At 37.4% G+C, this 14,842-nt stretch overlaps 1 protein-coding gene across 1 annotated transcript; it reads left to right on the forward strand.

Annotated features, from left to right (window-relative positions):
* On the forward strand, window positions 1-7,520 carry nr5a1b (nuclear receptor subfamily 5, group A, member 1b). Its single transcript, XM_084686339.1, has 7 exons — window positions 1-182; window positions 396-514; window positions 674-815; window positions 1,348-1,973; window positions 5,239-5,358; window positions 5,658-5,805; window positions 7,273-7,520. Exons 1-7 carry the CDS (start codon window positions 116-118, stop codon window positions 7,518-7,520), a joined length of 1,470 nt encoding a protein of 489 aa, XP_084542465.1. The 5' UTR covers window positions 1-115.
* Window positions 7,521-14,842: the final 7,322 nt, after the last annotated feature.

Here is a 14,842-nt window from a genome sequence, read left to right on the forward strand (position 1 = left end):
GGGTACGGCGCTGCTCGTTTTCCAGTTACTCGTTTAACGTTAAACCTTCGTGACATCCCCGTTTATAAGCAATTTCTACAGTACATTTCTACCGCTTTATTTTCATTGGTCCTGGATGCATATCCAAACAGACACCAAAAATTACAGTCATCACCTAGAGGAGAGCGCCGGGGGACTTCCAGGTATGTGAAAGTTTCTGAGTATTTATCTATGATAATGGTAAATCTTGCTAAAATAAAAACACAACATGTTTTGTTTTGGAACATTGGTATTTAAATGTGTGTATGTATATATATATATATATATATATATATATATATATATATATATATATGTTGAATGGATTTAGACAATCACGTGCATTTGATAAATAATATGTGTATTCTTATTTACAGGTGTTCCGTTGAACGGAATGGAGTACAGTTATGATGTTGATTTGGAAGAGCTATGTCCTGTGTGTGGTGATAAGGTGTCTGGATACCATTATGGTCTATTAACTTGTGAGAGTTGTAAGGTAGGCTGTGTGCTTTAGTCGTTTTCTAAATAGACACTACTTTATCCTAAATATATCGTGTCAACTATTTCGATTCTTCCCAATACAAAATGTAATAATTGAATAATTTCAGATATTCAAACATTGTTTTGTAATATAGATTAGTTTTTTCATTCACAGGGCTTTTTCAAAAGGACTGTTCAAAACAATAAGAGGTATACATGTGCAGAGAATCAGAATTGTAAAATTGACAAAACTCAGAGGAAACGGTGTCCATTTTGTCGATTCCAGAAATGTCTAAGTGTTGGAATGCGATTAGAAGGTAGGAAATACTCATATTATTCGGATTGTATTGATATCTCTTTGCACGTGGTGTATCTATAAGCTTCATTGTGTAACTTGCTCAGATCTGAAGTAGCCAGACTCTTCAGAAATCATAAACTCAAATATCATAAACTTAAGTAGCCTAAATAAATAGATAGGCTACTTTTCTGTATAAGGCTATTTCGACATTCTTGAATTCTTCATTTAATAAAAGCCTCAATGTGTTTCTTCAAATTGTCTTAAAATCGTTAATGGAACATTTCTCCTTTTTGTTTATATTGTTTGAAAGTCATGTTCACAATGTTTTCAATAATAACGTTTTTGAAAGTCCTGGCAAAAATGATTGGAAGATTAATTTAGATTTAAATTTTATGAATAACACTGAAATAATAATGTTGCATATGTTACATGACAGTAATACTTGTTTTTTTTCCTCTCACATTGTCACAATTCAAGACTGATTGTGATGAAAAAGGCAGCAATTAGACAGCTATCAGTTGACTGATTATTTCTTCAACCTCATCTTTCAGCGGTTCGTGCAGACCGAATGAGAGGTGGCAGGAATAAATTTGGCCCCATGTACAAGCGTGACCGGGCCCTTAAGCAGCAAAAAAAGGCTTTAATACGAGCCAGCAGCCTCAAGATGGAAACCAGCACCCCTCTGGGTTCTACCAGTCAGGTGGACTGCAGCTTCACCAGCAGCCTACCAGCACTGCACCCGTTGCCCAAGGGCATCCTCCAGACCACCCCCACCTCCCTCCCCCCAACAGACTACAACCACAACCTCTATGGACCTCCATCACTGGGGGTACCAGTGCCCACCAACGCCTCCCAACCAGTTTATTACCAGTACAGCTCCTTCCCCAACCGGGTGATCAAGTCAGAATACCCAGACCAATATACAAGTTCTCCAGACTCGGTACCAGGCTCACCTCAGGCTGTTGGGGTGCCTCAGTTGGTGCTGGAGATTTTGCGCTGTGACCCTGATGAGCTGCAGGTGCAGAGTAAGATTGCTGCCCATCTCCAGCAGGAGCAGAGCAGCAGAGGGAAGATGGAGAGGGCCAGCACCTTCAGTGTCATGTGTGTCATGGCCGACCAGACGTTGTTCTCTGTGGTGGAGTGGGCACGCAGCTGCATCTTCTTCAAGGAGCTCAAGGTAGGACATTCAACCATCCTGAATATCTGAGAAAGTTTGTTTTTGTTGTTCTTATGAGGAATCCTACGGGGTGTTTTTTCATGTTACAATACTTTGTCTCAGAACAAGTCTTTGTGTTTTAGGTACATTAGGGACATTTGTGGGTGCAATTGTATTTTACACTATGATTTAAATAGTCTTGTGTATGACTGTTCGTTACATCCTACCGTAGTTGTGGTATTTTGTAGTTGTGCTCCTGGACAATAATATACATTAAAATAATAATTTGTGAAACGCAGGGATCTTGTGAGCCTAACTCACTATTCTTATAGCTGTGCATGCGTTTTCAAGTCTCTCTCTCTCTATATCACTCTCACTCACTCACTCTCACTCTCTCACACACACGCATAATACACACATATGTAGAAACACAACCTAAACTCTGTAAACATTTATCAGTTTACACATAGACCTGCATGTTTAATAGCGACTTCCTCCCTTCTGAGGTGTCAAACATGATGAAAACATGTTGACAGGTAGAAGTGACTGACACAACGCCAGTCAAACAACTGCTTTTATTTCAACCTGAAAAGCAACTCAGCAGTGAGATACATAACATAAATTAATGTAACTTAAATTAAGTTAACTTAAATGAACTTGACCAAAAAAATATAATTTAAAATAACGGAATATACTTTCGTATATTAATGTACCCCTCATATGTACTTTCAGAGCAAGCTAATACTAATTCAGGTTTGTCAAATATCAACTGAGGGAGGTGAATTGCTAATCAGCTTAGCACCAACAATTACCTTCACACTCTAATGAGACATTGTGGTTTGGCATGGGTCTAACAATGATACACTGGTTAACTGGTTCATAAACTGAGTTAAAATCAATATATGATAATCCTGTCTAAATATTCAAGAGATGTTCATGTATTAATGTAACAATACCAACTATCTGTTAAATAGTGATGTAACTATAGATAAACCATATCTTGTTTTCTACATCTGATCAGTTACATAATTTGCTCCTACATGGCATGTGCAATAAAGTTTCACTAATGCAATAATGTTGACGTAAATATACAATGAAGATGTACATATACAGTGCATTCTCAACTAGATATATTAATACAAAAATTAAATGAATCCTGATTGCCAATAGTGAAAAAATTCAGTCAATATAAATATTCATTTATCGTGAATTGAATAGTTAGAATATCCTAGCTATAACCTAAAGCAGACATGAAGTTATTGCAAAAATGCAGTTTGACTTCAAAAAGCTTGCACAATTGGATGATTAACGAATTAGCGGTACTACAATGAACTGTAACAGGTGTTATCAACCATCACAACATATGGTGTGTTTAATTACCTAGTTTGACCCCTCTTTGTGCCTGAAATATCTTAATGGTGTGCCAAACTGCAGAATGATAATGATTTTAAAGAACTGCAAATATAACATGCATTTTTAAACCGAAGGTGTATTTCACTGTCAACTCACCAAAAGAAACATTAAAACCAATGAATTGTGAAAAATAAGCCTTCTGCCAAATTCCCCAATCAGCTATTTGTGCTGGTGCAAAAGACATTCCATCAAATGGATACGAGCAGAATGTGAATTCTGGATTGCAGAATTCAGTGTGTTTGGGTATTTTTGTGTGGACACGAGAGAAAGTATTTTCTCTTTAGGTTCAGTTTTAAGAATGTTATTTCTAGCATTTTATCAAACAAAAGTATTATCTATCTTTCATCACTTTCAATCATAGCTGATACTTCTTAAAGGTGACATATATTCTAGACTATAGCCAATAACAAAGTTCAACAAAGCGTTTACAAAATTAACACAGCTCATGGGCATAGACAATTAGTTTACAGAGGTTATTGATGGCATGTTCTGGTACTGTTTCAGCTTCAAACGACTCACATTTTAGATTAAATTCGACATCAAAGTTGTTTTTTACCACCATGAATCATAACTTGTAGCATGCTGCCATGTTTTGTCCATGTTTACCCAGTGTATTTGTGATGGTTTATGGGACAATATTTACTCTCTAAAAGAATGTGTTGATGGGTTGTTTCCAGGTCTTTGTGTCTTTCATCCACATCAGACAGGTGTGTGTGCATGTGTGCCTGTGTTCACCCGTTTACAATCAAATACGACTCTGTAGTGACCTATGTTACATTTACCCCAGAGGAAAATGTGAAAATGTACAACAAGGTTGTATTACAAAGATCTGGTATAAGAGTATCTGAGATAAAGGTTAAAAAATAGTTAATGACTATATATTAAGTTATCTTGCCAAAGCATAGAATTCTACAAATATAATCCATGCTTTTCAGCAGTTTTACAGCTTTGTTGTACTAAAAAATATATAAGCTGTATAGGTATCCACTATTTGATACTTTCAATACAAAATTGAGGCAGATGTGGAAAGAGTTGTAGTAATATGCAGTGCACAGTTATACACCTGCACTTACAATGTCTATAATGAGGTAAGTCCTATCCTGTAGAAACTGTAGAAAATAGGGTTGTCTTTTATCACATCCACAAGTGGCCTGGTTGCTTAGCAGCCTCGGAATGTCGATTTTCACTCTGTCTTTTTTCTTCTCTGTTCTCTGAACCTTTTTGTCTGCAACCTTTTTATCTTCAAATGCATGGTAAAGGTATTACATCTGAGAACACATTTTTTACATGCAGTGAGTAACATGAGTAATAACCATCTTGTGAGAGAAAAATACAATATATGTAGCTGTTCTAAAAATCATTTTAACCTTTAATCTAATAATGTCTAATCTAATCTGTGCTGCTGTTATACCACACAATGATATTGCAGTTCATATACAACTACAACATTGTTACAGTTAAATTGTGTCAAATTAAGATCAAGTGTTATTGTAAGGCTCATTCATAGGAAGTCAGAAACAGGTTCTGCATAATAGTTTGTAAGTTGGACAGTATTTGACTAGTTAAGCAAATAGTTTGAAAATGAATGTTTTAGCCATCAGCAAATCTGATGCTAATACGGAATGAGAATGATACGTGAGGACTAATATGAACTATGCCACTGACTTTTAAGACTGTAGTTTGAAGATGAAGTCATCTCCTTGAAAATACACCTACAATAGGTCTATGGTTGATGGACCACTAGGTGTTTTATTACATGTCATTCATTTCATTACTGAATACAAGTCAGACTACAACTCTGCCACATGGATCACAGCAGGTCAGAGGGCAAAGAACATTTCTAAATGTTTTTCATCATTTGCTTTGCCTTCAGGTTGGAGACCAGATGAAGCTTCTTCACAACTGCTGGAGTGAGCTATTAGTGTTAGATTTCATCTCCAGACAAGTCCATCATGGAAAAGGGGGAAGTGTTCTTCTGGTCACCGGACAGGAGGTGAGTTCAGGTGCAACTATCATCCTTAGCATCATCATCATCTCCAAGTTAGAGTTGCTCCACAAAAAGAACCATGGATATTTGACCACTCTCCAACAAAATCCAATGCATTACCAATGTATGATTACAATGATTCTCAGAAATAATTATACTGCTATATGTACTATTGTGTTATGGCACAGATCAGCAAACTATTCCTTAACTATTACAATATACTTTTGTGCTTAGCTGCACACATACATGTTCCAGCTAAACACATACAGGTTCCAGATCTTTCTGACTATATTTCTGTATATCAGGTAGAGCTGGTGTCCATAGCTTACCAGGCAGGAGCCACACTCAGCAGTCTGGTCCAGAGGGGACAGGAGCTGGTGGACAAACTGCAGAGCTTACAGGTGGACCGCCGAGAACTGGCCTGCTTAAAGTTCCTCATCCTCTTCAATCCTGGTAAGTAGCTTTATGTAACCTGTATAATTTAGATATACTGTATATATTTGCACAAGCTTCACACATTTATTACCGTTTTGAAGGCTAACATGTCATTGAACAACGGTTTGAATTTAGAGGAAGATCTTATTATTTGTTACTTGAAGAAAGGAAATGGCAGATTTTCAGTTTCCCAACCACGTTTCTTAAGATCTAACAAGAAAACTGCTGCAGACAGTTTAGGCTGTGATGTGTTCACTGCAGAGATAAATTATATATATTTATATATATGCAAATTATGATTTTTTTGTATCATCTTAATTAATAGTTAGTGAAGTGTCTGTGAATATATTTACAGTATACATGTATTTATGTAATGTTTATTTTCAAATGGCTTATCAAAGATTATTTTTGTGCGACTAGTAGTGTATACAGGGTAGACATTTCAATATGGGAGTATGATGAGACACACAAGTGAAACAATTTCAGGGTTCAGTATAAGATAGGCATTGGTCTAGAATTGGAACATTATTACAATGAAATTGCAATCTTTAGCAACACCCTTTAAACCATTCCCATTCATTACATTTAAAAAACCCATCATGAAGTCCTTCCATTTGATTCAGATCCAGAGCAATTAATTTGAGTGTGATACTGCATTGACTCAAATGTATGTTATTGGGGGTTGGAACATTGCTGCTTTGTCACTTTTATTGTAAAAAGCTTAATGATTTACTCTAAATAGAGAAAAGATTTTTGCACAGGTAATGGGCTTAATTCGAATCAGGGGCCACTCTGAATAGAGTCGTGTTTACAAAGGAAACGATAGGAGTCCTTGTTCTGAACCATGCTCAATAGAAGCTTAATGGATTGACCCTAGCATCAGTTGATGGTCCTGATAGACACACAGAGAGTCTGTAGCTCTCGGAGATGGGAAAATGGCCCTTTTATCGTCGGCATTCCCTTAAGCGGTAGCAATTTAGTGCCAAACCACTGTGAACAAAAGCTGCTTTTAATAATGAGAGTGCTTGAAGCCTCTTGCACTGCGCAGCATATGGATGTTTGCGTGGGCTTTGGAGGTGCTCATGTGGATCTTTCATCTGCCTTACTCAAGCCAGGTAGTCTGTCACTATTCTTCCATTCTCCTTCTTCGATCCCCTTCGCATTTTTATTTAGCACTGTTTATTTTCCATGGCAATTTTCGCTTCACCTTTGAGGCTTATATGGGGCTCCTCCTCCCCTCAATGGGAACTCATCCAAGTAGATAGGAAACTATTGTCTTTCTACAAGCATGCCTAACGTTAGACATTCAGAATTTTTGGTCCTCAGATATGCCCACAGTGACTGTGTCAGTATTTTTATGTGTAACACACGTACATTTTTCTCCTATATTTGTTCGAGCGTTCTTTATATAAACTACTGACCATATACAATATACCGCTTCAGTTTACCATCCTCAAGCCCCTTCTCTCTCATTTCTTCCCACAGATGTAAAGCTTCTGGAGAACCAGTCATTTGTTGAGAGTGTTCAGGAACAGGTGAATGGGGCTCTGCTAGAGTACACGCTGTGTGCCTATCCACAGTACCTCGACAAATTCAGCCAACTGCTGCTGCGACTCAGTGAGCTGCGCCTGCTCAGCATCCAGGCGGAGGACTACCTGTGTTACAAGCACCTGAGTGGAGAGGTGCCCTGTAACAACCTTCTCATTGAGATGCTGCATGCCAAGAGGGCATGAGGGTGAGGAGGAGGGGGGATCACATGGGGTGTCAGTGTTGCTCAAATGGTGTCAGTGGTGGTAAAAGTGAGAATGTGTGTTGAGCGAGGGACTGTGTTTGCCTTTGCATGCATGCGTGCGTGCGTGCGTGCGTGTGTGTGTGCGTGTGTGTGTGCGTGTGTGAATTAAACACATCACAGGGCTAACTCAAAGCTGGCTAGTTTAGGCATTGTGCCGTGGGTTATTACTACAGTTTATTGCTTTAGACTGGTTCGGATTGCTTTCATTCCTGTTCTACTATATATTTGCAGTATGCAACTTAAAGACATCTCCAGTTTAACATCTCTTTTACTGTGCTCTCTTCACCCTTTCTGCTCTTCTTTTTATAGAAAGAATGGTGTAAAACTAAAAATGTTTCAATAGTGAGTCAACCATTACACACACAGACACATGGGAAAATCTTAGATGAAATTTGAAGCTGAAAATGTTTGTTTTATTATTTGAATTTGGTTGTATTTAGTAGGTAAGTGTAGAAATACATTAAAACAAATCTTAATTATATATTTTGTATACATTTTGGGCAAAAATGAATGGAAAAGAAATGGCAGTTTACATGAGTGCCTCAAAATATGTAATCACAGTGTGTACATAAAATAAATTAATTGTACACACTGCAGCTACAGAGTATTTCAGTACATTTTACATTTTTACACTGTACACATGCGATTACACTTTAACAAGAAAAACTGCAAATAAATCCAGAGCTAAAATACATGTTATGGTGTTTTTAGGTGATGAATAGAATAGTTGTGCAAAAATATAAACTAAAGTATTGCAACAGTAGAGGCCAATGATGTGTGTGTATACAGCATTAACAAAACACACACACCCACACCCACACCCACACCCACACACACACACACACACACACACACACACACATGCACACACTCTGATGATACTCCCTCAGCCATGTAACAAAAATCTCTGAATTGATCAAGAACCTGAAAGGTTCTAACACTCATGATTTGTAAACATAATACAAATGCCATGTTGAAGATGGAACTGTGAATTGAGACATTTGAAACATTGTTACATAATGGACCTTTTTGTTCCTCACACTCCTTTTCCTTTCTCTTGCTGATGGTACACTTTAATGATAACTCATACAAGCACTATGTTTACCAAACAATATGCCATTACTATGTGAAGTCCAAGTAGACTTAAGGAAGCAAATAATCCAAATCAAATAAAAATATATTTGTATAGCCCTTTTTACAGAGTAACAGAGGGCTTAATCCACATTGTATTTGTTTTTCCATGTAACTCTGTCATTCTGGAAAAAAAACTGAGATTGTGTGTATGTTTTTGTGTGTGCATGTGTGTATGTGAGAGAGAAAAAAATAGTTTATTTTATTCAGACTATTTGAATTGTTGTTAGCATAAACATTCATACTTTGACCTTCAGAATGTCATGGGCTAGTTGGTTATCTTGGAATGTTTTCAGAAATATAAAAACTGTTGAATTTTATCATAGGATTTTGAATAACTGGCATACTTGATAACCTGAAGGAGCTTCTTTGTAGTTTTCTTAAGTAGCCTTTGCAAATCAGTGAAGTGCAATTTTAGAACCACATTAAATGAAGGTAAGGTACAATTTGTTGCCACAAATTGTGACTCTATTCCAGAAGCAATGTGGTTAGGAGAAATATAATAATATACTGTATGCATATTAAATGTCTCACTTTTACAATTTTTTACATTTGGTCCATTGGCACCATAGTCCTATATATATTTATCTGAATTTCAGTACACTGTATGATGCTAATAATGCATCCTGGATAAATGGAGGCCAACTGCTGTGCTGTGTGCAATCCTAGATTGTGGTGACACTGGAATCACAGTTCTGTTTGTTTTTGTCTGTACAGTCTACCAACCTAGGATATTATAATTGTGTTAGTATTGTTTGTATTGTTTGTATTGTGTAACTTTGTGTTTCAAATTCATACAAATAAATTATTGATGAATTATTCAATACATTATGATTTGTTTAACTCCAAGTCTGTAAACATTGATACATGTAATTAAGATTGGGACAACAATTATTGAGAGAATGTTAGGGATAAACATGCAATTCTGGTATAAGATTTTGGAGAAAAAAATCATTATTTTGGGTAGGTGTTGTTTCTTGAAAACACAGGACGCATTAATCGCCTTCCCCAACATGTTACTTAGACACAAAATACTGTCATGTTCTGTAGACATGTGTTTGTACAAACTCGTGCTTAATAAAACATTTTACCATAGAAGACCTTATTTCCTTTTGCATGACATGTATCATTACATTTCTCAGACCTCCATGTATCTCCACCAAAGATGGCAGAGACAGCGGTGAATGGGAAAATGTTTTGGGTGGCAATTCCATTATTGATCTGGCAACTCTTGCCTTCAACTGCCATTTTTCTTATCTTACCTCTTCATACTGTGTCCAAATAAACTTTTCTACCTCCAAATCACTTAATGTGCTATTTCTATAGTACTCCTTACTTTGCATTATGATGTATAATCATATGCAAGAGGAAGTATTAAAACCTTGAAACTGTTTGTGTTTACTTTGAGGTCGAAGAATAGATAAATGTCTATAGATATTTGAAAACTTGACAATAAAGTACATGACAGTCCTGCCTCAATTTTTTTTAATGGTCTGCAGTTCTACACTAGTGATTGCAATGTTTACAAAAGCTTGGGGGCCAAAATGTGATTGAATCATCAAATACACAAATCAATCAGTTAAAGATGAAACTTTTGTCTGTTTTGCAACTTTGTTACAATTGTGGAGTTACAATAAAAAAGATTCTCAAAGTTCCACATTCAGTGTTCCGGAGGAAGCCGCTGCTCCTGTGTGTTGAAAGGAGCCGGTGGAGGTGTTTAGGCCATCTGAGTAGGATGCATCCTGGGCACCTTCGTTTGGACGTTTTCCCTGGGGCTCTGGAATCCCATGCTTAGCCTGTCACCACCGCTACCCCACCCTGGATGTGTAGATGAAGACAAATGGATGGATGGACATTCCACACTATTGACAATTTAGAAATCTATATTTTTCCTAAACAAATTATCTGACACGATCAAATTGTTTACTTGCATCAAAGCAAAGCTGAATCCACAATAGTATCACTATCAAAACTTTCAACTCATTTTTTATTGAATCACTCAAAGACACAGGGGTAGTTCATGGAACTCTTTAAAGTTGTGTTGAGTATGAATAAAATAGTTATATATACATATGTATATATATATATATAAATATATATATTTATATACATTCTATTTGTTAAGATTGATCCTTGTTAATTGAAACTGTGACTGACATATATTGTTAAAAAGTTTTCCTGACCTGACACATGTTCTTCAAAGCTTGATTGAAGGAAGACCTTTCACGTCAAGCAGCTAAATAATGACTTTGGAGTGGTCCTTCAGGCTGCCATGTTGTTGGGCCAACAACCTGGTTTGTGCTGTCAGGAAGCCCAGTTAAAGGGTTCCATTGTCTCCGCCAGGGGATTGCTGCTTTCAGGCCCCAGGAACTCTAGCCACTCAAACACCTGCTCCCAGTGCTAGACCCCCCCCCCCCCCCCCCCCCCCCCCCCCACGAACCGAACCACTATGCACACACATACACACATGCTTTTCCTCCCACTCTCCCTCGAGTTCAAACAGGCACAATAACAGAGTGATAAAGGACACTCTCTGCTTAATTGCTTGCCGACTTTCTCTCTAGCTCTCTTTCTCGTTCAGGTGCAACATTTGAAGGTTGACTGAAAGAGAAACGTGTTCTTTCCTTTTTCCTGTATACCTTCTCATTCTGTGTCTTTCCAAAAGTCCCATCTGTGTTGATTATTGTCAATTGTGTGTGTGTGTGTGCACGTGTTGGAGTGAAGTATGTGGTATTCTGTATTTTATCCTTTTTCGTTCTCAAAGAAAAGCATTTTAATTGTGATGGTGTGTGCTTGTAAGACCTGTCCAGTTTGTAATTGGGGAACTCGACAAGCTGTTGTGACTACAGGTCAAATGTGTACACACACACACAAACGCACACACACAAACACTAATGCACATAAACCGAAATACCAATCTCTACTGACCTGCAGTTTTGGAACTCAGTGTTCCCAGAGGCTGTTCATGTGGTCATGTCTGGAACCCATAACCTAGAAGGAAAAATGGTTGCACTGTAAGTAAAAAGAAATAAAACATGTTTCGTCATTTGATAGAAACCTGGAAGTTGGATGACTAATCCTTAATATGTTGTAAAAATGTATACATTTAAATGTACTAATGGAAAGGGAAATGTTATGGTGTTTATAGAAGTCTGTAAATGTCTCCCAGTTATTTCCTAGGTAGGAAATCAGAGGATGATGTGTCACAAACTTCAGAAAGTCAATGCATTTAAGAATGATTTAGACTTCAAATGACTTATTTTTGTACCTATACTCAGGGCTGTACATATACATATGAAATAAGTATTTTATTGTATATATTTTTACCTGACACTTTATTAAAAGTATAGGTCAACATCAGTGTCATTGTTGACATGCTTAGAGTGTATATATTACAATAATAATCTTCTTGCAAACTTTTCAAACGTTTTGTAAATTCATATTTAAACTTAGAAACGCATTCAACCAGTCAGAAAACAATTAAGTGCTTACTGTCAATTTTATTTTAAATTGTTCAACTTTTGTTACTCTTTGACCAATCACCAAGGTCCTAATCTTTTTTTTTTTTTTCAAAAGCCCAGTGGATTCTTTATAAACTTGTATTTTGATTGTCCTGAATAAATAATTATTGTGCCTTTTTTGGGTTGTTCTTCAGTGATGGAAAAGTCTAAGGCACCATTAGTAGACAGCAGTTAGCTATTACCTCATCTACATTTACACTACACATCCATTGTACAAAGATCAAGAGATTCAAAAAAATTATAAGGATGAGCGAAGAGTGATTAGTGTGATAAGAGATGATTCCCTTGACACACTTCCTGGATTATGTTCAAATGCGGTAACTCTTTTCTATCCCTCACTGAGATCTCTCTAATAACATTTAAACCCTCTGTTTTGCCCACTCCCCTTTAATTACGCAATGAGTCAATGGGAAGCCCTCAGAATGTTTTGATTTGGCAAGCTTTATTTGATCCGATACTCCTGATATGGAATTAGGGTTTTTCTAAGCGACCTCGAACCTCCAGCTGGCACTAGGTTGGCACAGATTCTGTCCATGGCACAACATTACCCAGATCACCAGGACAACGGTGATGCACTTCGGTGTAGGATTACTCCACAACCCTAAGGCTTTCACAACGCCTTCCTTTTGGAACAGTGTTATTGCCACAAATTCATTCTGTTTCTCATCATGTCCTAAAAACATTATTTTCTGTGCCGTTAAGCTCAAAAGAAGGAGGAGAAGAATCCTTTATTTATCTCACAAATGTGGCACACACATGCTGTGAGCGGCAAAACATACAAACACATGCCGGGCGTCCCCTAGAGAAATGTGTCTCTGCTTTAGTCCTATCTTTCATTCCTCCCAGGGCAGCTAGGAGTCCAAACCAGGGACATGGGCAGGCAGGATAGCAATTTGTGTACGTTTTTAAAGATTTTTAAAGTTTTTTTATGCTTTATGGACAGTTTAGGAGTGTGACAGGAAAGGCATGAAGAGAGAGTGTGTGGAAGACATGCGGCAAAGGGATTGGAGCGTAGGCCACTGTGGTATGGCCTCAGCCGACATCATACGTGCACTCATCCGGTGAGCAGCAGGGGGACCCGTTCTATATGTTTTCATAATGGGATTATGCAAATAAGCCCATGTGAGCATGGAAAGAACATGCAAAGTGCACATAGAGAGGCCAGAATAGCCCACCTGAGCACCGCACAGTGTCACATTCAAGAACCAAACCCAGGACATGCAAGGCACTGCACCACCATACCAACTCAAAAAGACTCAGGAACTGTGAATTATGTGTGTCATATTACATTTAAATCAAACTTGAATACTTGACCTATACAGCAGTGTGATGTAGTGTGATTTACTGTTGTCAGAGGCTCTACTGTCCCTTTGCAAAATCCACTTCCTATGCACCTGGGAGGTGTGGGTGTAGCTTGGACACTGTGACCGCAGAAGAGACAATCTGACACAAGGTTTGGTTACAATGTCTGTGTGTTACTTATTACAAGTTAGCCCTGAAAGTCAGTCCGTAGCTCACCTTAAAATATTACAATTGGTACTCAGTTGAGTAAAAAGACAACAACGTATAATCTTGGATATTACTTAACTCAGACAAAATTCTCATATATTATTATTATTATTATTATGTGGTGGATAAATAATAGAGAACATTGTTGCCAACTTCTCAACTTACCCACATGGACAGTTTCTCAGGTTCAAATGAATTTTGCAGAGGAAAAAAGATTATAGAATGGATAATAGTTGGTGTTGTTTAAACTTTAATTTCAACTTTGTAGAGCTCATCTTTATAGACAAGCCAAACCATTAAATCATCTGCAATTCTATGTTCATGTTTCTTAATGTTAAACCAATTTTTGCTAACAAATGCCCTAAATCAGCTATTAGTTACTTTTCCTCAATGTCTGTCTACATCAGTCCACAACAGAACCTCTCTGGACCAGTTCAAACTTCCATGTAATTACCACCTCGGTCTTTAATTATGTGCAAATGTAGAAAAAGTATCCTATGGGCCTATGTAGAAAAAATAAAGTTTACAGTACACATTTGTAAATGATTGGTTGGTAAATTCAACATAAAATGCATGCTGAGAGAAGCTGCAGTTTACAGCCCAGTCTTTATATTTTGATTTTGTGGTTAGCCTACTGTGTGCAGTCTAATGAGGCTTGGGCAAAATGTATAAAAAACAGTTGATACCATTTGTTTTAGTCATTATGGGGCATTGTGTGTAGATGACACGAAAACCCTTTTTAGTAAGGCAGTAACGTAACGGAATGTGGAAGAAGTGAAGGGGTCTGAATGCTCTTCATGCACTGTGTGTTTACAGTCTGTATGCCTCTTGTCCGCTTTCATCTTGATTGACAACACCCCTTAACTATGAGGACATGGGTGGTTGTCATGGAGATAGAATCCAATATAAAGACTCAATTTCTCTTAGTGAACACTTCCCTCAAAGTAATGTACTATACACAAGCAACCACAATTATATATATACACACACACACACACGCTCACAATCAAACACAAACACTCATTTAAAGCTTCTTAACTGCTGTGCATTGGAATCATTAGATTTAATTTATTGGAGGAATTCCTCCACCATTTTTGGAGTG

The sequence above is a fragment of the Hypomesus nipponensis genome, chromosome 22, assembly GCF_054491055.1.
Source record: "Hypomesus nipponensis isolate SF chromosome 22, ASM5449105v1, whole genome shotgun sequence".
In the NCBI taxonomy this organism is placed as follows: Eukaryota; Metazoa; Chordata; class Actinopteri; order Osmeriformes; family Osmeridae; genus Hypomesus; species Hypomesus nipponensis.